Source organism: Saccostrea cucullata, unplaced genomic scaffold (assembly GCF_032062105.1).
Source record: "Saccostrea cucullata isolate Sc308-1 unplaced genomic scaffold, CSIRO_AGI_Scuc_v1 ctg472, whole genome shotgun sequence".
NCBI lineage: Eukaryota > Metazoa > Mollusca > Bivalvia > Ostreida > Ostreidae > Saccostrea > Saccostrea cuccullata.
The window spans coordinates 78,327-102,827 of NW_026928959.1; the positions used below are offsets into that span (position 1 = coordinate 78,327).

The 24,501-nt window shown below is 31.9% G+C and overlaps 1 protein-coding gene and 1 long non-coding RNA gene across 2 annotated transcripts; one reads left to right on the forward strand and one right to left on the reverse strand.

Annotated features, from left to right (window-relative positions):
- Window positions 1-946: 946 nt before the first annotated feature.
- LOC134279395 (uncharacterized) lies at window positions 947-2,415 on the forward strand. The gene is made up of 3 exons (XR_009994622.1): window positions 947-1,478; window positions 1,740-1,809; window positions 2,013-2,415. It is a non-coding gene; the product is annotated as an uncharacterized LOC134279395 (long non-coding RNA).
- A 14,610-nt stretch (window positions 2,416-17,025) lies between these two features.
- Window positions 17,026-24,501, reverse strand: LOC134279402 (uncharacterized). The gene is made up of 4 exons (XM_062761794.1): window positions 24,467-24,501; window positions 20,682-20,803; window positions 17,545-17,574; window positions 17,026-17,387 (listed from the first exon to the last, which is right to left on the reverse strand). Exons 1-4 carry the CDS (start codon window positions 24,499-24,501, stop codon window positions 17,026-17,028), a joined length of 549 nt encoding a protein of 182 aa, XP_062617778.1.

Consider the following 24,501-nt stretch of genomic DNA (forward strand, 5'->3'; position numbering starts at 1 on the left):
ACAAAACATTTTCATAACATTTTATTTGTGTTGTAAAAAGGTTTTTTCGAAACATTTCAGACTAAACATTTTAAAAATATTTTAAAAACATTTCCTCTTCCCGTTATAACATTCTAAAAACATTTTTAAAATGTTTTCAAGAAGCTTATGATAAAATCATTTTGGAACATTTTCCTATAATGTTTTTGAAACGTGTTAAAAATGAATCAAAAGGTATGTTGAGCTTTCAAATGTTAAAGATTTTTATCTTGCGTTTTAAAAACGTTTTTAAAACATTAAATGAAACGTTTCTTTTCCATAAATCTGAAACATTGCATGAATACGTTTCTAAAACATTTGGATGGAACATTGTCAAAATGTTTTTAAAACATTTGTGATATTATTTAAGGAAAAATGTTTTTAAAGCGTTTTAAATATGATTTAAAAAATATGTCTATCTTTTAAATATTAAAGATTTTATATAACGTTTTAAAAACATTCTTAAAACATGAAATAAAACATTATAATTCTGTAAATTGGAAACATTGCATATTACGTTTCTGAAACGTTTGTAAGGAACATTTTAAAAAATACTTTTAAAACATTCTTAACATCGCTGTTAGTTCAACGTTCAATTCCGGTAGGCAGTGAAAATGTTTTTTTAATTATTATTACATAAAATAATTCTTTTTGCTACAACTGAAACGTTTTACGTAATTATAGTTTTTTCAACATTTTTTGGAAACATTTTAAAAATGTTTCTAAAACGTTTATATAATTCATTTAGTAATTTTAGGAGTATATTGTGAGAATGTTTTTAGAACATTCAATTTAATGTTTTTTTCTTTTCTAAAGACTTCATTTTCATTGCTACAACATTTTGTAATGTTACTTTCAAAATGTTCTTTTAAAAATTAAAAAAAAATGTATGATTGTGATTTTCCTAAAATTGAGTTTGTAAAAAAAATATATACAGAGAGAGAATAGTGTTGAAATGAGGAATTGTAATTTTTTAATTGAAAGATTTTTTTCCGGTATAGTTTACAATAATGTCTATTTTTGGCTTATTAATTAAACAAATATATATAAAGTTTTAGATCAAATTAACAAAATTCGTCAAAAGTCAATAAATGAAAGGATAGGCAAACAAATTAAAATATAAATAAATGAATTTAAATAAAAAAAACATATAATATTCTTAATGTCTTTTTTTTCTTAAAAAATGTTCTTCGTCAAATTTGTGATCCACTCCCAGAATTTAACTCTGAGGCATTAGATAAGGATTGGCACACTGGTCAGCTTCAGTGTCATGATAACCTTGTTATGCAATTCTCCTGCTGGGCAGCGCGTTACAGTGTATAGTGGTTTGCAGCTTATCTAGGCCAAATTTTGAATTCTGGTAAACAAGATGTGCGCGCTTACTCCCTGCCGATTTGAATGAGAAGACTTTACATCGTATAAACCACAAAAATAACCTCGGGATTTATTAACTCGGAATGGTAAGAATTATTCTTTTATCATAGACTTTAAAAGATAATTTAAAATGACTTTTAATCTACTAGTGCATGATCAATGATTCAATGTACACAAATGTATGTAGGAAAGACAAAACGTTAAGGTTAAACATGCATGTATTTGAATTGAATATTACATACTTAAGGCAATACAGTTATATCCTTGATTCAAATACTAGTATTTGTTGTATTTGTGAAAAGTTAATCATCAAGCAATATGTTTATTTAAATGAAATTACTTTACAGCATGGTGTTAGTGCCATCATCCGTTTGAATTCCCACATTCAAAAGACCCGCCTTTGGTGAAGGCAAAGGTGTACGTAAATACTATTACTATTCAATAATATTATTGTCATAGTAAATATTTTTATGCTTAATTTTTTATTAATGCAAAGGTGGAAAGATCTTAAATTGTAATATATATATAAATTATTTCAAAATATATTTTGTATATTTTAATTGATCATCTTAAGATACATAAGATAGATTTAGAACGATGAATTTTCCTTATCTTTACAGGCCGTGCTATTCTTTCTGAGGGGCAGATTCCTTGTCAGCGTTTTCAGTGTATGTGATTCTAACGTTTAACTTTAGATCCGCCGCCCTGTTCGACCTATACAGTGAACATAGGATTTCTGTGATTCTTTTCTTTTAAAATTATGTGAATGGATTAGACGCCGTTTTCACCCTTTAAAACCCGCTGACTTGAAAGAAAATAAGTTAAACTTGTACCGATAATGGAACTTAAATGTGATTTACATATTGAATATGGGTTTGTATTAAAGGTTCAAAGATAAAATATAATTTGTGTTTATTTCTTTTAAAATATAAATATATCATTATTTAATGAGTAAAAGTGACATTTCAGGAAAAATACTTTGGTAACATTCGACTTAAACATGTTAAAATGTTTTAAAAACGATTTAAAATCCATACAAATTATTGAAATTAAAGTGAATAAAACATATTTGAAAACGTTTTTGTAACATTTTAAAACTATGTTATGATAACATTTGTTGAAATATTTTGTAAAATGTTTTAAAAACGTTTAAAAAACCATACAAAATCACGTGATTAAAACATTGCTGAAAAATGTTTTTGTAACATTTTAAGAAAATGTTCTGACAACATTTGCTGAAATATTTCACTAAAATGTTTTAAAAACGTTTAAAAAACCATTCAAAATCACGTGATTAAAACATTGTTGAAAAATGTTTTTGCAACATTTTAAGAAAATGTTCTGACAACATTTGCTGAAATATTTCACTAAAATGTTTTAAAAACGTTTAAAAAACCATACAAAATCACGTGATTAAAACATTTTAAAAAATGTTTTCGCAACATTTTGAAAATGTTTTAAGAACATTTTAAAAATGTTTTTGTGTTAGCTGGGATTGTCCGCAATAAATTGGTATCATATGGGGACCAGCTTAAATTCCGCTGCGTTCCGAATGAACATTTCCCAGCATCCTCAAACATTCGTTTTACGGTGCAGTGAGAAAATTACTGTGAGTCAATTTTACGGACTTATGGGGATTTTTTCAAAAATGACCACAAATCGAATAAATATTATCAGTAGAACACGTAGAATTCAAAAAACCCATGACCATATTTGTAGGGAACGAGAGAGTTCCCCACAATTCTGAACTTTCCCCATAAGAAAGGTCCCTTGTCAGGTGTGAGTTCCCCACAAGTCGGTGAGCGCGAGTGCTCTCTCTCTCTCTCTCTCTCACACACACATTTTTTAGAAATAGACCTAGATGGAAAGTTATGTTTAAACATCGTTTATTATGATAGTTTGAAAGGATGACTGCACTTAAGGAAACTTAGAAATTGCGACATATTTAATTTTTAAAATGGGCATATTTCTTTGAATGGTAGAAATGGCCAATGTCTTAACTGCAACTTTGTGTAATTACGTTAATTAAAAGTTCGTATTAACGAAGTTCGAAGTCGTTTTTATAGGGAAGGGGTCATCGCATATTCTGGAATCTCCGTAGGATAATGAGTACGCCCACCTTTTTACAGGCTTAATACATAGTCAGCGCATATTTGTCTATTGTTCTCCTTTTTAAGGTAACTGTATATTTATATATATTACCTCATATTAAAAGGAGATCAATAGACAAACATGCGCTCATGGTTAAAAAGAGAAAAAAACTGTGTCTTCGTGTGTTCACTTTCTCTATAGTTAACAGGCCATTTTGACCACGTTATTACCTGTTGAATATTATAATTATCCACGTGATTTCTATACCCAGGTAAATCTGTGAATACTAAAATTCCATCACGTGACGTGTAAGGAAACACGCATTCTGCTGGGCGATAGTGATTGTCCATATCTGTTTCAATTCATTCCCATCGAGCCACGGGCTATTCTTTTTTCTCTTAGATATCTTTAAGTTTTTTCTTATATTTATCTCAAAAGCGTTTCATTTTACTATATTCATATATTTTCTGGTGTATTATATGTCTCTACATGTTCGTAGTCTACAAGAAAAAAGAGATTTATTTATTATGTTTTGAACCATCGCTTATCATGAACATCCAAAGTTAGATCCAGTAAATAAAAACGAAATCATACCATCCCCCAGCACGCTAATTTATGGGGAAAAGAAATTAAGAAAAACTTAAGTAATTGTGTCGTTTTTATTTCTTTTTTATAAAAAGAGAAAAACTATAGTAAGTCTTAATGTTGTTAGCGGGTCTCAATCCCAGACCTCAATATTATTGATTCTGTGCATTACCGACTGAGCTAGTCGGCACTTATATTCGAACACGCGAATTGTTGACATCAGCCATTGCTGTTGATTATCAAGGGCTACTTCTACTGGTCAATGTTATTTGTTAATAGTTATATACTTATTTGAAAACTAAAAAAAATGATAGTGACAAACATATGCAGAGAGAAAGAGAGAGAGAGAGAGAGAGAATGCACCAAATATAAATACAGTAACTATTCTAATTTTAGACCACTCTTCACAATATTAGCTCCGCCTCTTATGCATATTTATAAATCTTCTTTCCAATCAAGGGCAGATAAGTCTAATTTCCCGATATTTGCAGAGAGTTGGGGTAAGAAAACAACGAATTATTTTATTGCAACGCAGTCTATAACGTTTATGACTTTGCATTTCATTTGGAAATAGACCAAACTCTATAACAAATGACATAAGGCAAAAATAAAAACAAAAATAAATGTGACAACAGAGATTGAAAAAGACCCAAAAACCGGCGTTAATTGCAGTCATCCTTTGTTCTTGTATTAAACAGTTTTACGTGTGAACATTCTACATTCACATTTGGTTTTGCGTCACATTATCATATTTTAGATATCACCACACGGCACACCTCGGCCTATTCATACTTCATATCATGAAGGCGACGGAATCAGCAAAGGTTTGTCAAATGAGATTATTTAGCACATGAATGCTGACGATGCAGTGTGGTCAGTTAAAATCATTTGTGTTTTAATTCGATTATATGGATTATATTTCATGTATTCGGTGTCAGGACCTATGACATTCGGTAACTACAAGATTTAGTATAGAATGCATAAAAATAAATAAATGCAAATGGTTAGGTTGGAGTTCAAAAAAGGGTCAAAGATCAGCGCATGCCACAGTCGACAAATTTCACATTGTCAAGTTATCTCCCGTTGCGGTTATTCAGTATATACAGGGGCAGATCCAGAACTTTTTTTTTTCGGAAAGGAGGCGGATGTCATACCTCAGTCAAAAAAAATCCAGCCCAAGATTTCCTGAAAACTCCAAGGTCAAGAAATCAAGAGGTTAAAATTGGTGGTACCCATTTAAAGGTTTTGCCAAAAGAAATTTTCTATGAAATGTGGAAGCCGTGTGTATAGTCCAATCCACTTAAAACTTATGGACAAGTTAGCATAAAAAAAGTCATTTTTCGACCCCCATTTGATCCCCCGGGGCAAAATCAAAATTCCGAAACCTTAAAACACATCTACATGACCCCACCAACCATCTCCCAAAAGATGATTAGGCTGCTGAATAAAATGTAAGAGGAGTTCAGGGAAGATGGGGCTTTTTGCATAAATACGTCATTTTTCGACACCCATTTGATCCCCCGGGGCAAAATCAAAATTCTGAAACCTTACTGCACATCTACATGACACCACCAACCATCTCCCAAAAGATGATTAGGCTGCTGAGTAAAATGTAGAAGGGTTCAGGGAAGACGGGGCTTTTAGCATAAAAAACGTCATTTTCCCACCCCCATTTGACCCCCCGGGGCAAAATCAAAATTCCGAATCCTTACTGCACATCTACATGACACCACCAACCATCTCCTAAAAGGTGATTAGGCTGCTGAGTAAAATATAAGAGGAGTTCAGGGAAGAAAAGTGTGACAGACGGACGGACGGACGGACGGACATGAGTAAGAACAATATACCTGACTTTCTTTAGAAAGTGCGGGTATAAAACTTCATCTGTCTTTCCCGATGAGAGATTTTTTGTGTTTTATCTATAATTATTTTCAATCATGATTTAATGTTAACATGTATATAAATCTTCGAATAACAGAGCGAAGAATTTATTACAATTTAAAAGCCGAACTCAACGGTTTAGAAATATTAATGGGATATAAGCCTTTTAAAAAGATCCATAAATAAAACTGTTTATATTTTGATTAATAAATCAATTTAAGACTTTGCAAACGTTCAACAAAATAAATATATTTTTACAAGTCCAAAGCAAATTTTGAGCAAAATAAATGTTTAATATTTTCCTTTAAATATTAAGAGCAGTGATAGCCTAGTGGTTAAGACGACTGCCACCTAATTGAGAGGTCATCAGTTCGCGCCCTGCGTGTGATTTTTTTTTTTTTTTTTTTTTTTGAATTTTGAATTTCGTTCTTTTCCTTAATTTTACCAAATCAAGATATGTGTGAACTCGACATTTATAATTTGTGATGACAAATCACTATAATAATAATTTTTCACCCATAAAAGCAGTAATATCGACTGCGTAATGGTGGCTTAATGGTAGCTTAATGGAGTTTGGACATTAAGCAACTGTAAGTCTACCTTAATGGTAGCTTAATGGTAGCTTAATGGTGACTTGATTGTGGTCTAAAAGCTACCATTAAGAACCTGTAAGCTTCCATTAAGCTACCATTAAGCTTCATTTAAGCACCCATTAAGGACTTTGAAATGGCTAAATGGTAACTTAATGGTGGTGTAAATGTTACTTTAAGGTGCTTAATAGTGTCTTAAAGACAACCATTAAACTACCATTAAGGACCTATAAGCCACCATTAAACCAGGATTAAAGGGTGTGTTTCATCTTGTGCACTTTTCTAAAATTAATGTCTAGATCAGTTTTGAATAAACAATTCAAGATATATTTATCAAACTTTAAATGCTGATACATACTGCTGAGAGCTATTAATACATCAACTTATTTTGACCTTGAATTTTCCTTTGACCTTGACCTCACTTTTTAAAATATGTGTTTATCTAAGTTTTAAATAAACCATTAATTATAGTTTTATCAAACTTCATATGCTAATAGTAAATTTATACTGATGTAAGCTATTCAACTGCAACAACATTTTGGCCCCAACCTTTCCTTTGACCACCCTTTTCTTAAAAAAAGAGTTATGCTCAGTCTCATTAAATCATTCAAGATATTCTTATCAAACATAATATGCTGATATGTATTAGTGAGAGCTACTCAACTGCATCAAAAACTTCACCTTGCACATTCCTGTGACCTTAACCTCCATTCTATTTTATTTGTATTTCGCACAGTTTTAAAGAAATAATTTAAGACATTTTTATGTTTAGAATGCACTTATACATAATTTGGTTAGGATTTTAAATCTATATCCAATTTATTTAGATTTTAGTTTCAACTCTAAAGAAATTGTTCAAGATATTTTCAACAAACTTTATGTATACACTAATACAAATTTTCATGTAGAATGAGGAATATAAATCCAGTGGGACATTCATGTCCTATAGACATATTTCTAGTTTTCAAATCATGACCTCAAAGGCTAGGGTCATGCCACAATTAGGGATCAAATTTTTATATAGGAATAAAAGGAAACAAATCTTCAAAATTCTCCTTTCAAGAACAACAAGAGCATGATTAATTTGAAAAAATTCTCAAGGTGTAGATTCTAGTTTGTACAAATCATGACCCCCTGGGTTAGGCAGGGGCCATTTTTTCCTGCCCCTTTTTGCCATCCACACAAAAATGCATATTTTGAAACCATTTTACATATGTATACACAAAACAAACCAATCATTTTCGAAATGATCATAGTTTAAAGCTAATATATAAAATATTAGGGAAGTTCTTGAAAGCTGGGTGATTATAAATATGAAATATTAAAAAAAAACAACAAATTTCTACCCCCATTCGACTCCCGGGCAAAATGAAAATTCCGAAACCTTAGTGCACATCTGCTTGACACCACTAACCATCTCTTAAAAGAAGATTAGGCTACTGAGTCAAATGTAAGAGAAGTTCAGGGAAAACGGGGCTTCTTGCAGAAAAAACATCACTTTTCGACCCCCATTTGACCCCCTGTGGCAAAATCAAAATTCCAAAACCTTACTGCACATCTACATGACAACACTAACCATCTCCCAAAAGATTATTAGCCTACTGTGTAAAATGTAAGAGGAGTTCAGGGAAGACAGGGCTTTCTGTATAAAAAAAAGTATTACTTTTCGACCCCCATATGACCCCAAGGTACAAAATCAAAATTCCAAAACCTTACTGCACATCTACATGACACTACCAATCATCTCGCAAAAAATGATTAGGCTACTGTGTAGAATGTAAGAGGAGTTCAGGGAAGACGGGGCTTTTTGCATAAAAATCGTCATTTTTCGACCCCCATTTGGCCCCCAGGGGCAAAATCAAAATTCCGAAACTCTACTGCACATCTACATGACACTACAAACCATCTCCCAAACGATGATTAGCATACTGTGTAAAATGTAAGAGGAGTTCAGGGAAGACGGGGCTTTTTGCATAAAAAACCAGAATTTTTCGACCCCCATTTGACCCCCGGGAAAAATCTGAATTCCGAAACCTTACTGCACATCTACATGACAACACCAACCATCTTCCAAAAGAAGATTAAGCTACTGTGTAAAATGTAAGAGGAGTTCAGGAAAAACGGGGCTTTTTGCAGAAAAAAGACATTTTTCGACCTCCATTTGACCCCCCAGGGCAAAATCTAAATTCCAAAACCTTACTGCACATCTGCATGAGAACACCAACAATCTCCCAATAGATCATTAGCCTACTGTGTAAAATGTAAGGGGAGTTCAGGGAAAACAGGGCTTCTTGCATAAAAAAAACGTCATTTTTGGACCCCAATTTGACCCCCTCGGGCAAAATCAAAATTCCAAAACCTTACTGCACATCTACATGACCCCACCAATCATCTCCAAGAAATGATTAGGCTACTGTGTAAAATGTAAGAGGAGATCAGGGAAGACGGGGCATTTTGCATAAAAAACGTCATTTTTCGACCCCCATTTGACCCCCTGGGGCAAAATCAAAATTCCGAAACCTTACTGCACATCTACATGATACCATCAATCATCTCCCAAAAGATGATTAGGCTACTGTGTAAAATGTAAGAGGAGATGAGGAAAAACCTGGATTCTTGAATAAAAAACGTCATTTTTCGATCCCCATTTGACCCCCCCCCCCCGGGCAAAATCAAAATTCTGGAACCTAACTGCATATTTACATAACACCACCAACCATCTCCCAAAAGATGATTCGGCTACTGTGTAATATGTAAGAGAAGATGAGGGAAGACGGGGCTTTTTGCATAAAAAGCGTCATTTATCGACCCCCATTTGAGCCCCCGGGGCAAAATCAAAATTCCAAAACCTTACTGCATAACTACATGACACCACCAACCATCTCCAAAAAGATGATAAGGATACTGTGTAAAACGAAAGAGGAGTTCAGGGAAGACGGGGCTTTTTGCATATAAACGTCATTTTTCGACCCACATTTGACCCCCCGGGGCAAAATCTAAATTTCTTAACCTTACTGCACATCTACATGACACCACCAACCATCTCCCAAAAGATGATTAGCCTACTGTGTAAAATGTAAGAGGAGTTCAAGGAAGATAAGTGTGACAGACGGACGGACGGACAGACATGAGTAGCAACAATAAACGCGAACTTTCTTTAGAAAGTGCGGGTATAATAAATCAAGAGGTTTATGATAGTAAAAAAGATGGAAAGAAAAGCAATAGATACAACACTTATATGCAAAAATTTATAAAAACACAATAAATCAAGCAGAAAATCATTAAACTTTAAATAAACAAGCTACGTACAATTAGAATGAACTTTTTCTCACATTTTAGTAGTTTTTAATTTACAAATTAAAGTAAACGTCGAATATTGCCGTTATTTTAAACAAATTTTTAGTCCTTTGAATCTCTCTTAATCTCATAAACCTGAATATCCTGGCATGATTCCTGTCCCAGATATAAATGTTTGCCAACAATGCAAATGGCGCATGGACCAAAAGCGCAATCTTCCTTACGGAGCAATTTTTTCAAAAAAATTCCAGATTTACTCAGTAAATGAATATTTGATTCATTATTTTCATAAATGCAAACGAGTATGCAATTGCTTTCATCGGTACAAAGACCTGTCGGAAAAATTTTCCAAGGAGACTCTCTTTCATATTGAAATATTTTTCTACCTTCTTTTACTGCTACTACGGCTCGTTTTCCCGCATCAGATACTATCACTTCCCCGTCTTTATTTTCGGTCATATAAAGTGGTTTACAGAATATGCTTTCTCCAAAACTTTCTTTTAGAGTATAATTATCTTCAGCATATCGTTGTATTTTTCCTGTGCCCGTATCTTCTTCATGCAAACCTACTAGAATGTCGTTTTTATATGCTGAACAGTAAATACACCACGCCACCCACTTCAAAGTATCTTGATCTTTTGGTTTTGCAAAAAGATTTATCTCTCTGCTTGAACTACATTTCAATATATGTTCTTCTTTTAAGTAAATTATTTCTCCTTTGCTAGTTACAGAATGGCAACCTGTGTTAAACCAACCGACCTCCTCAAGTTGAATTAAATATCCATATTGGTCCACCTTCATAAGACGCCCTCCATCACTTATCCAGAAATTGCCTTTTCCAGCATCTGATATGTGATACACACGTCTCACCTTAGAAATACTTATAAGATCTGCAAAAAATATGCATAAATCAGGTTATATTGTTAATGTTTAACTTACTGAGCAATCAAGACGCACAGCTCATGTACCAAATTAAATAAAATATTTTCAATATGTCTTATTTATGAAATCACATCAATTTCATGAAAATGTTTCTATTTCAGAATCAAAATTAGATAATTATAGCAAATAAGCTTAGTAAAATTATTAAATTGTATAAACATAAAAATGGCAATTATTTGTTGAATTATTTGTTGAACCTTAATTTTTTCTTCTTAATTTTTCGACAGTATCTTTTATCAATATGATTTATAGAATGTAAACAACAAAAAGCTACGGGATCACTTGATATGCCAGGGTGAAGCTGGTTGTACATAAATTATACCACGGTTCCAAGTATAGTTGATGTCCTTGGCATACCAAACAAACTAGACTGTAATTCCTTATATTCCCATTCCATTGTGAAATAAAATTGTAATTTAGATTTGAAATATTATGTCCAATAGACTTAAATTACACGCGGTCTTTCATGTCAGTTTCAATAGTCCTCGCCCACTGGCGTCCGATTGAATTATCATAAAATTATAACTCATTTAACTTTCAGAGTTATCTAAAGGAAAAACAAAAGGCAATGGAAATATATTGCAATATGATGACCTTTGTTTTAAATATTTCATTAAAGATTGTGTACTCAAACTTCATATTTTGATACATACATTGAAGTGCATCAACATTTTTTTTTACATTGACCATTTTTTTATCTTCATCTTTCCTTTGACATTGACTTCCCTTTTTTAAGATAAGTGATTAGAACAGTTTTAAATACCATTCAAGATATTTACATCAAACATAATATGCTGATACGTATTAAACGTATTATACGAATTTATTGATGTGCAAGGATCAGGAAAGTCCCCTAATAACATAATCATCAGATGAAGATCTTGCAAAAATATTTTCAAAATTTTTCATCGACAAAGTCACGTCCATTAGAGAGAAACTTGAACAAAAAAAGAAAAAGAAGAAGAAGACAGCTATTTAGACACAGACATACATGTACACTATAATGGGCCTCAAATAGCTGCTCTTGAACGCTCCACTGAAGATGAATAACGATCCTTAATGATGAATGCACCCATTAAATAATGCGAACTGGATCCAATTCCAACAAAGGTAATGAAAAAAGTGACTGGATCCAATAATCACAAACATGGGAAATGCATATCCCGATCAGGGAAATTTCCCGTCTGCTTCGAAGAAGGTAATAGTTCGCTCACTTCTTAAGAGACCTGAACTAGATAAGGAAGCGTTGAAAAAATATCGACCCGTATCAAACTTGGGTTTAATCTCATAAGTATTGGAGAAAGTTGTGGCTCGTAGGCTTGATGCCCACTTGGATGTGAATTCTCTTAGCGATCCGCTTCAGTCGGCATATCGTCCCAGGCACTCCACGGAAACTGCCCTCATCAAGGTCCACAATGAGCTTTGGACCAACAATCTTCAGCAGTCCTTGTCCTTCTGGATTTATCCTCTGCTTTTGATGTTATTGATCATAAGATACTGTTCCAACGCCTAACTGTGTCTTATGGATTCCGTGATGGTGCTCTTGAGTGGATCAAGTTTTACCACAAGAACAGAAAACAATGTGTCACAATTGGATCCCTCCGATCAGAGTCAAGACAACTGCCTTTTGGTGTCCCCCAAGGATCTGTACTCGGACCGAAATAATACTGCCTCTTCTCCAAACCCTTTGGAATCATATGCCATCGACATGGAATGATATATCACTGCTCTGCAGATGATTCACAAATCTACATGAGTATAAAACTATTGGAAAATTATTGGAACAATTATATCTCTCGACTTGAAGCGTGTCTTAGCAAAATTGGTCCATGGATGACATCTAACCTACTCAAACTAAACCAAGAAAAGACCGAGTTAATAATCTTCACCACAAAGCAACACCAGAAGCATCTGCCAAAATGAAAAATTCAAAAGTCCAGAACACAGCAGCTTGTCTACTAACAAGATCATCGAAACGGGAGATATTACACCTATCCTAGCTGATCTTCATTGGTTACCCGTTTCATTTTGTCAAAAGACAATTAATGACGCATATTTAAGAATAGTTTTTTAATTGTCTTGTCAACAACTTTTAGCAGCAAATCCAAAAATATGTTCCTTTATTGACAACTTTGTTAATGGATTATTTTGTATGTAATTCTAGTATTTCAATGTTATAAATTCGTACACATTCAAGTATGTTTTAATAATTTATATTTGTATTCATAGCTATTAAATTACATTTACTTGCGTTTTATTGTACAGCGCTTTAGAATTAATTTATTAATATTTAGCGGTTTATAAATTCATATACTATTATTATTATTGGTAGTTATTCATCTTCATCAAAAACTTTTGACCATGCACTTTCCTGTGATCTTGATTTAAAAAAAACCCATTTAAGATATTTCTATCTAAGCATGCACTTATACATAATTTGGTGAGAATTAATCATACTTTATTCATTTTTATTATATTTCGTTTTCAATTTAAAGAAAGTGGTTAAGAAATTTCATCAATTTTTATAGACTAATACTAATTTTCATGTCGCTTTTAATTACTACTCTGCACTCACTGGGAGATTCTTGTCCTATTGACATATTTCTACTTATTACATAAGTCTGCAATTCATGAATTCAAAAACAAAGACTAGCTTTAAAATATACCTTTTTTTCCTTCCTCGATTAAAAGTGTACTGCTTTGATTTTCTTTGGCTGCTGCTGAAGGAAAGAGTACAAGAAACATTACTCGTCACTACAATAAGACCATATAATTACGAAATGCTGACTTAAACCGAGGTTCTTGATATCTCTGTAACCTCAACTTTACTGTCGGTAACATCGGTGTAAAAACTGTTCGTACTCGGGGCATACTCGTTAGTATTGGATTATTTGGGAGATGTAAACACCATATACAAATGAAAGTAGATTTATACTACATATTGAAACAGAAAATTTGTCGATGGAAAAAAGACCTTGTTTATCGGTATAATTTAGTTGCTAGTAGGTCATTATCGTCTATAGATAGCAAAATAGCCAAACATTAAATAGATGTAGCGGCTTCTCTTTGTCTTTTTTATTAGAAATTCATAGTGATAGATCGAGTCGACTTATGAATGGACGTAACAATTGTTGATTGATTACGCCGGTGGCCTGTTGCATGCTAAGCGAAAATCTTTCCCCTCTGCCATCGACAAACTTGGTACAGCGGGGATTTAAATGCAAACAATATGCTACATACATATCCAATACATGTTTATATTACTTTCTACATTGTAAAAAACTGACCCCAAAAAGTGTGTCTAATTTAGCCTCTACTTAACTGTTTGATTTTAAAATTAATCTTAACTCTTTCTGCCATAGAGGGTTGTCATAAAGATTTTAATTGCAAACGTCCAAAGGCTTTTAGAGATATCGCTTGGAAATGAAAGTGTTTTTGACAGACAGAACTAGATTATCTGATTCATTACAGATTTAATCGTCGGTTTATTTTTGGTTATATATAAATTTAAAGAGAGGTTTTGATGATTTTGAAACAAAATTAATCTGATATACCTTCATTAGTTTTTCTTGTATTTTTTCTCAAATTCTCATTCCCAATTTCTTGTGCAGTATCCTTACTTAACTCTTGAGTATCCTCTGTTAAAATAAAGATTAAACTGAAATGTCATTGTATCTTGATTAATGAAATAAACCTGATAGTGCTAATGCTAAGTTTAATTAATAAGCTCATAAATCTGTCAATGAAGCACCCTTAACAAATCTGGAAAATTACCGTTTTTATAAATACCATGATATAAACCTTTAAAGGAGGCGACAAAAATAAACATTATTTTGTTATACCTTTAAAAATTTGTTCCTATACAAATCTATACCAAAAAATCTAACATTTCTGATGTATTGCTGAGCGGGTAAAAAAATCAATGTTGTAGCGCTGGGCGAGATGTTGGACCGGTCGATGAGATGTTAAACCGCTTATGTCACAGAAAGGGGCAGAGCTTAATCTCATTTTCATTCGTTTGTGTTCAACAGTAACCGACCTAAGGTTACATCAAGGGAAAAAATGAAAGGTATAACAAAACAATTGTTGGCTATGTTCTTGGGCTAAATGCATTTTGTCGACCCTCATACACAACTGTCTGCCTTCAGCCTAACGGCCTCAGGCAGACAGTTAGGTTCTTGATTCTGACAAAAGGCATGTTGCTCTCAAATTCAGTCAATACATGTATAATTTTTTGTTTAAAAAAATCAGTGCGTGAAAAACTAAATGTTGTGCTCAAATAAGGCGTCCTTAAGACACGTTTATAAAAAGATAAAAATAAACTAAATGAAACAATTAGAAAAAATCGACGTATCCCTGGGTATAGCCTTTTGTATATATATATATAAAAAAAATAGATAAAAAACTATGTTTATCAAATCTAGGAAATGCTGCGAGTATCTTGCCTTCTTGTCTGAGAAATAACTTTTCAAAATTAATCATGAAATGTCACCAAATATTTATAGTTTGCTTGTATAGTTTAAGGATTTTCATAATTTGTATTTGCCATGCAGTTCTAGCAGCATTTTAGTATTTTACACTGGGTTCATTTTTCTAATCAAATATTACCTGTTGTATGCAATAAATTCTATAAACAACCAAGAAATGACATCCAAATATAATTTGTCTGCAGTTTACTTTAAATTGGAATGACGGAGAAAGAGACAAATCGGGGAAATGAGTTGAATAGATTGTTGGGGAAAATAAGAAATACAAAGCTTGCACGTATGGATAAAATCTGTGCAAATATTGTAATGATTATGCCTTAGGCTTTATGAATCATCAGATAATGCTTCGGAAAAGAATACTAAGATTATTATTTCAAAATTGAAAATAAATTCACATGTATATAAGGCCCATAAATATTGCTATTTTTTCTCGGTACGCAAACTTTCTGCTTCTACAAAATCTTCCCCTAGAGCCGTGACTATTAAAAAAAATTATACCATTTATGATTTCTACCAAAACATTTTACAGAGTGTGACAAATCTGTTTTATATTTGAATATTTTATTTGAAAAAGACGTTAATGGTAATCTAACATCCAAGCTTTTTGACAAATGCATTTGATAGAAATACTTACCATCTTTAACAATTAGATGAATTTCTTTGCAACCTTCACCGAGGATATTTTCCACCACGACTTTATAATATCCCCTATCTTCATCATTTGCATCATTTATAACGAAAAAGTCAAACGTACTCCCCTTGTATTTTTCCAAACTTAAGTCAATGATTTTTTTGTTTATTACTTTATTTGTTCCATGTTCCTTTTCCACTTTATACCATCTAATGCAAGAAGCCTCAGGATATGAGGATTGCATGACTACAAATGATGCTGTTTCACCCTTATAAACAAAATTTCCACCAATAACGTTGACCTTAGGCTTAACTGTGAATGAGATATTATGGAAGTTAAAATTCAAGCCAATATCATTTGCATGGTTAGGTTTATAGGAAAGGTATACAAAGGGTCGTTCAAACCAAATAAAGAAATATATGTGTGATGTTATGAAATCTATTTCTGCATGTACTTATTCGTTTTTATCATTTTATTAGTTAATCTTTATCGTTTGAGAAAAAAAAAATGTTAAAATTTGATTAGGCGCAAGTTCGATTGCGCATCTGAATTGAGTTGCTAAAGAAACGTTTTATTCTATAATTCCATTGGTTCTTATTTTTCATTAGTTATTTCCTATTTTTTCATCAAATGATACATTTTCATTGTTAGTTTAAATTTATCGCGCTTTGCTTTTGTACGTCAGAGCAGTAATACGTTTTCAAGAAATAAAGAAGTTATAATCCAGTGTCAATCATATACATCCTATGGTATGTAAGTTATGCATTTTATTATGTGTTTCCTTAACATTTAAAGAACGCAAACAATTTACTTTATTGTATTTTTGCCTTCAAAGTTGTAACTGAAATAATAATAAGTCTGTAAGATTTTATTTTTGCATTGTTTGCAGTTAACATTTTTTCTTTCAAACAGTTCATTTTTCTTAAACTTTACTGTAGGTAAATTGTCTCATGTTATTTTCATAATTCCTGTAATTGTGACTTATTACATACTTTGTTTTTTTTTTTAATCAATGCTTTTATTTCCTTAATGATGAAGACTTAACATTGCATTGCTGCTCGGTTTCACACACGCATATATATAAGCATATTGTAAGTCAGAGTTATTTTCTTTCTTTCATTTAGATCATCTATTTAAAATTGTGTTGTGTAAGTAAAGTAAAACACTCACATCCCAAGACCTCCAATTTGAAAATCTCCTCTTTATTTTCATTTAGAGTAAGTTTGTATTCGCCCTCATCTCTTTTATAAGCTCTTCTTATCATTAACTTAGGGTTTGGTAGTGTTGTGCAACACGTTACACGTTCTGGATCTTCACTTATATCTTTGAATTGCTTCATCTGGGGACTTTTATATGTCCATTTTAGATTTACATTATCGCCAATGAATGCTGTTGCCTTTTCTAGAGAAACAACTGTACTTCTCATACAAACGGCCTCACCAAGAAGTACTGTCTGTATGCGTAATGATGTGTCTTCGAAATCTAGAATATCTATATTAAGAATGAAAATAATAAACAGTAATCAAATCCATTGAAACGATGCAAACTTGGAACAGAAGATAAGTGAGTTTCTGTTTAAAAACTAATCTAGTTCCCAGTTAATGATGATGGTATTTTGATTTTATTATCGGTAGATAAAATTATATACCTGTTAAGGGACGTTCCTCTTCTGAAAGTGCTGAAAAATAAAAATAAAAAATTTCGGCATTTTTTGAAGTTACTTTCCTAGAAATGCAATTTTTACACTTGTAAAGATAATCCATATAGATAGTTTTTCGACTTTTTTTCTTCACTTTCTCACTATTTATAAATAGTGTACCTCGAGAAACAATTTCTTTGTCAAGGTTGTCCAAGTTTTCCCTTTAGGGTTGTTGCAATTAGTATGCATCTAAATGTTTTTAGTATTCTATATTCTTAGCTTGATGTGATGATATATGTCTTCTGCATAATAGCAAGTGTAAATAACACAATCTAAAACCCTCAAATGGATATTGTTGTCTTTCAATGTCATTTAATAAGAGCCTGCTATACGAACAATCAATCTATAAATCAAAACAGGCTACGAAAAAATACTTTGATATCCATGTATTTTAAATGTTGGTACATCCCCTTGTTAGATTAAATTTAATAAAAAACAAGTTAGGCAATTGTTACTGATGTAATTATTTGCATGTAAACTACATATATATGTGCTCCTAATAAAGATGTCGAAATATAAAATTATCTTTTAAAAAACTTCAGGATTTTAAAAGATGAAAAAAAGCGTAAATTTCAAATGGGGAAAATTGCTAAGCATCATTTATGAGATGAGAAATAAAGGCAGAACCTATGTCGAAAAAGTAGTTGTTACAAGATTTTCAAACTTCCCAAAATGATAAATTAGTACTTGCTTATCAATCAGTTAAAAACTCTTGTTAAGTTTCCTTGTTTTTAAATCTAGTACAGCCTGTGAAACTTGATATGTTAATTACATACTGCGACTACACACTTGTAGGGATATTTGTCAAGAAGAGAAAATGAAAAATCACAAAAGTACCTTTTCAGAGATCGTTGCTTATAGACTTTATTAACTGAACAATATTAAGCAATATTTCTCAAGAATAATTTCTTTTTTATTCAATTGACATAAAAGATAAATCCACATTTTTAAAAAGAATAGGCAAATGAAGTCTATTTTTTAGTCAATTTTCCACCCTACATTTGTAAATATTTTTCAGAAGTCTTTGTCACAATGTTTTCAATCTTTAATATGATGAAGAACATACCCAAATGATTACAAAAAATGATTAATATATATACCTTTCGCCGCGAACTAATGAGAGATAGGTTATTTACCGATGCTAATATTCTTGACACTTACTCGGGATTTAATTATTAAATTTCTGTTTGGGGTTACTTTCAGATTAAAAATGTTTACCAAAATTTGTACTTTTTATTGAAAAATATAATACTTGATAGAACAATTGTAATCAAACACCAAGAATATGAATAAGTAACAAATAATTATGAAAAGGAATGCACATCAATTCATGATAGATATCACAAAAAATGTACAAACGATCGCACGATCTACAACACGTACATATTTGACTTAGACTCATTTATCAAGATGGTTGGTAACTGAAGATTTCGAAGGATTTTGCATACCTTAAAATGTCTCCATACCATTCACATTATTACAGTACGTTGTATAAATTGTTATTTCATTCCACAAGATAGGGTCCTACAGTCTTGGATTTGTAAATGAAAGGTGCCTACAGGTTTCTCTAATTCCAGAAATATATTGTCATTGAGCATTAAAACCAAAAAATATATAAATTGAATTAAGATTATTTCGGCATGATTTTGAATTGAATTCTGTGAATTTTTATTAAAAAAAAAATGCAGTATTTTCCACAATTTCTATTGAAACTGTAAAGTACGGAAAAAAGTGACATTGATTTAATTATGACGTCATAATTGATCTAGCATAGGCTAAACACATTCACTAGCTATGATGTCATACGACGTAGGTTCATATGAAACATAATTTGAGCATAATCGGAATTAAATTCAGACTGCATTTGTGAAAATAAACTATTGAAGTCTTTACATGTAATCAGATCATCCAATACTTGCTTCACATGAAATGCCTATAGTGTTACCCCTTTCGTTCAGTCAATCCTTCCTTTCAATCTTCTGTCATATTTTTAAAAAATTAATATGTAGACTTGATATATATCCCAGATAACTCCCATTAAATAAACCTCATTTTCTGACAAATATCTTTCATATTTGGAAGTTTTACTGTCAATATACAATAAGGGCCAACTAAAAGTTTCATTGTATGATAAACTACCCGCAGAACTGTAGCTCAGTTGTTGAGAAAAATTGGACAGATAATCCAAAGATTTACCGATTGAAGCATTGTAAAATCTTTTGAATTCAATTTAAGGCGCCATTATTATTATTTATTTCTATCTTTTTGGTCATTTGCTCCTGAAATGTATTTTTATTACATTAATTCAACAGCTAAAAGGATGAAAAACTGTTCACTGACCTATTTTGTACTCATCAATTTATTTCTTTATTAAGATTTTGGCGCCTCCAAACAGCCTAATATGAATTTTAAATATCAGTTTCCCCACGCCCATGCTTCACCAGTAAAAGAACACATCGGCAGATTATAAATGACAATCAAAATATATTTATTTTTATAAATTGTATGCTTTTTGTCAGACTTCAAGGACATCGAACTTCAACAATCGTATTTTTTAAAATGGACGCAATAATTTTAAAAAGATGTCTTCCATTTTGGGTAGTTTTTTGGTTAATGAATTTCAAACTAATTGTACAGTCTTTGATCTATACAAACAATGCCTAGAGATTATACCGTTTACATGATCAAAACATGGGGCTCACGGCAGATTTGACCAGTCAACAAGGGATGCTTTATTCCCCTAGATACCTCATCCCACTTCTGGAATTTGCGGAGGATTACGTTACATGGCCTGTTCATAAACTTGTTTTGTTTGTAGTTTCTTTTACTTCGATAGATTAGAATTTTTTTTGACAAGTGACCCAATTCTACGCAGCAGAATGTTTTTAGACTCCTATCTATATTAGATTTCTTTTGACAAATTTATTTCATTTGGATGAGAGGTCAAGTCCTTAGTATTGTTAAAAAAAGCTTACTAGTATTCTATATTTATCTTCAAAACAAGCACATTAAATACAACGATCTTTTAGAATGAAGTGTAAAACTGCAAAAAATATATAAAAATAAAATTGAGAAAGACAACTCACATTTTCTCCGACTTCCCTTTATCCATAATATAAAGCAGATGACACCAGGAGTGAGTAGTACAACAATTATTGCAATGATTATGGCTGCTAGGCATATGTCATGGATTTCTTGGCCCTCCCTTCTAAAATCCAAAATAAATATCAAGTCCTTAGTCAGCTTCCATGCATACGTGTAAAAATATTTTGCATTTTTACAAGACTATTAAATTGATAAAGATAATACAAATTGCAAGATTTAGGTCTTTCAAGTATTTTTATGCGCCCGGATCGATACATCTGGGGCGTATATTGATTTTGTCCTGTCTGTTTGTTTGTTCATTTGCAAACATTAACCTTTGCCATAACTTTTAAACCATGAAAGATAAAGACTTCATATTTGGTATGCATATTTCATTAAATAAGCTCATTCAACTGACACCAAGGACAATGACCTTGTGACCTTTACTGTAACCTATATGCTAAAAATTGCTTTTTGTCAGCAAACTTTAACGTTCACCATAACTTGGGAACCTTGAAAGATAGAGCCTTTATATCTAGTATGCAAGGTAAATGACACTGTGACCTTGACTGTGACCTATATGCTAGATATCCTAGAAATAGCTTTTTTGAACCTTCATCATAACTTTTATACCATGAGAGATAGAGACTTCATATTTGGTATGCATACGCCACAAGTTATTTTCTTTCAATCACACCAAGGTAATTGACTTTGTGACCTTGACTGTTACCTATATGCTAAAAATAGCTTTCTCCGATTTTGTTGCCGCTGGGCGCATCGTGTTTCACAAACACATTTTGTTTTTTTTTTTTAATTTTCACATATGGTATTAAACACTTGTTAGATAGATCTAAAGCTACATGAAACTCTATACCAACCGATACAATTATAAAATCATTGAAAAATAATTATTAATAACTAATTTGTACTATATGAATGTTTGTTTGGACTCATGTGTGAATAAGTGTTGATTTATGAGTAATCGTTTATAGGAATGATATATTAGGCTGCTTCAGTCGGTATTTTTTTAATGAAGCGCATTGAAGTGGTAGAATATTTTTAATTTGAATAAAAAGTTTTAGCATGATGACACGTTTTTCTTTTGAAAGGAAAACTGCACTCAAATGGTTAATTCGAATACTAGTGGAACAGGTATTTCATAAATATAATAACCAATCAAATTTACAAGTTACATACACATGTAAACACTTGTTTGATCGATAAAATCATGTGTTTTGGTAACTCCATTATAAATGAGATGACTTCAGGATTTTTGTCAACATTTCTTGTTTATCTAGTGGCATTCCACTATCAACGCATATGGTGTTTACTTCTCCAAACTTAGTTACTGAACGGCAAGTTCTGAGTAAGTTCAATATTAACCCGAGGCTGTGTATTGACAGATAAGTTGACGTTTCATGGATTTCAACAATCTAGTTTAAAGTCAGAAACCTATGAATCTTTAATATGGATGTAATTATGACATTTTCAACAAATGAACCTATCGTTGGGTTGTATTTTTGCTGATGTATTTTATTCAATTTGTTAGGCTGGGTTTTTTAACACTTCAACTGACTATTTAATGTTCTTTTATCTGATCAATAACTTTGGCTAACGTCCGGTTTGACCGGTCAACAAGATACGCTTACTACTCCTAGACATTTGATCCCTCCTCTGGAATTGCTTTGATTCGTGTCTTAGGCCCTTCTCACAGATTTAAAATGTTAATAGAATTTTTTAATAGACGCTTTTCGCTATCTTTATATTTTTATAATACTTTAATGAGTATTATACACCTATTGACCTGGATTGAGGGCAATATGTGTTTCAACTTGTCTTGTTTGACCAGTCGATAAATCGCATTTTGCTCAAGATAACACTCATTAAATGTTTTGTATAATTCCTTTATTTTTTTTTTTACATGTATCTTGTCCTTGCTTCCATAATGATGATTTTCTTACCCTATTGTGGTTAAACTACTTCAATTCTGTCATTGTCAAATGCAATAAATGTTATTCAGATTTAGTTGATCCCGCTAGTGTGGGGTAAATGGACAATTATCTCAATGACGTCCAATATCTCAGTCCGCAGTCAAACATCAACTTAGTTATGACCGCTAAGAAAAACATTAGAAATATTAGACTTTTCAAGGTACAGGAACTCATTTTGAAGATTTAACAATAGTATTTATTTTGACAAGCTTTGACTATTACAATATAAAAAATATTTTGCAAATGGCAAATTGCGAACTGCGATCTTAAATCTCATTGCCCCTCAAAGAAGGACATATACATGTATCACAGGTTACTGCACAGTAAATCAATTGAAAGCACTGGCTGCAATATACACCAACTATTCTAAAATAATTCAATGTGTTGTTCTGACTACACTGCTTATTGTATGATGAATTGATGTGTATTTATGTGTATAAGATGTAACACTGATATGACAAACCAAATTTGGCATTGACTAAACGGTATATAGCACTGACTTAGGGAATAACTATCTTCTAATTTGGTATTTGCGACCGTTAGTGCTGATTTAACGGTCGCAAACTGAGTTTTACCGGCAACGCGTAAGCGGAGCCCGTAAAACGGATGTTTGCGACCGTTAAATCAGCGTTAACGGTCGCAAACACTAAATAAGAAAATCAGCTATTCCGATTCTAATGCAATCCATGCATTTTTTATGGAAGGTAATCGTGTTCAAAAATCCAGACTTGTAAATTTGTAAATGCAATCTTGTAAGTTTATAAATTTGTAAATGCAATCTTGTAAGTTTGTAAATCCAACCTTTTAATCGTATCAGTTTAATAGTGTACATGTACATATGTTAGTAGGTAATTCAGACATCCAAATATGTAGTTCTGAAATTACAACTGTGTTGACTTTAAGTTCGAATTATGAATGTGTGTATCTTTGATGTTGTAAACTTTGTTTTCCGGAATTTATATTTCCGCGCTATGAATTAAACACAAAGACAAATCACAACTCTACAAATGTAAAGTCTATCTGTTTGTCGATTATTGATTACGAAAAACTATGGAGGACCATCAGTGCCACAATTCCTTTTTAATATATTTTTAAAATTTTTATTATAACTTCTTGTTTTCAAAATTAATTACATGTAAATTCTAACGACTTTATTTCCTTCATGGCCGTAGGGGCCGGGGGACGGTTTTGTCGATATACATATATAGAGAATACTCTAGAAAATATAACTAGTATATGCTTGTGCCCCCTCAGTTTAAAAAGTCTGATGACTTTTTTATTGGGGAGGTGTGTGGGGAGAGGGTTTAGTTGATATTTAAAACAATTCAACTCTGAACTTCCCGGCCATGGCTTACGAGGTGTCTTCTACCTATTCCCACTTTGTAAAAATCTCAATTCCACCTATTACCACTTGAAAATAACAATAGATGTTTAAATAGATAATTTGGTTTTACGGTAATTAGACTAATTACATCTGCTATTAAGATTTGCCTGTATTTTGTGCATTTTAGGACAGAAAATAATGAATACATCTATGAGAAAATATGTTTCATTTCGGATTTTTGAAATGTAAAAAGGTCTTACAAGAAAGAGCAAGTTAATTTCTTAATTTAAGAACATAAAATAAATAAATTCATTGAAAAAAAACCCCATACAAATAGGTGGATTTCAGAATGAATATATTAACGGAGAAAAAATATAGTTCAATTCTATTAAAAATCCATTTTTTTCCTTTCAAATTTTAGAAAAAAATTATTTAAAAAAATCTCATTTATAATTTAATAAAGCATATATACCTGTCTCTATATTCCAGTAAGTGTTCATTAATCAT

Excerpts from the sequence above, each read along its gene's own strand:
- LOC134279402 (XM_062761794.1), bottom strand. The coding sequence starts at position 24,501 with ATGATTAATGAACACTTACTGGAATATAGAGACAG. Across the intron at positions 20,804-24,466 it reads TTACTGGAATATAGAGACAG|AAGGGAGGGCCAAGAAATCC; the intron begins GTATATATGCTT and ends TTTGGATTTTAG. Across the intron at positions 17,388-17,544 it reads AGAGGAACGTCCCTTAACAG|ATATTCTAGATTTCGAAGAC; the intron begins GTATATAATTTT and ends TTCTTAATATAG.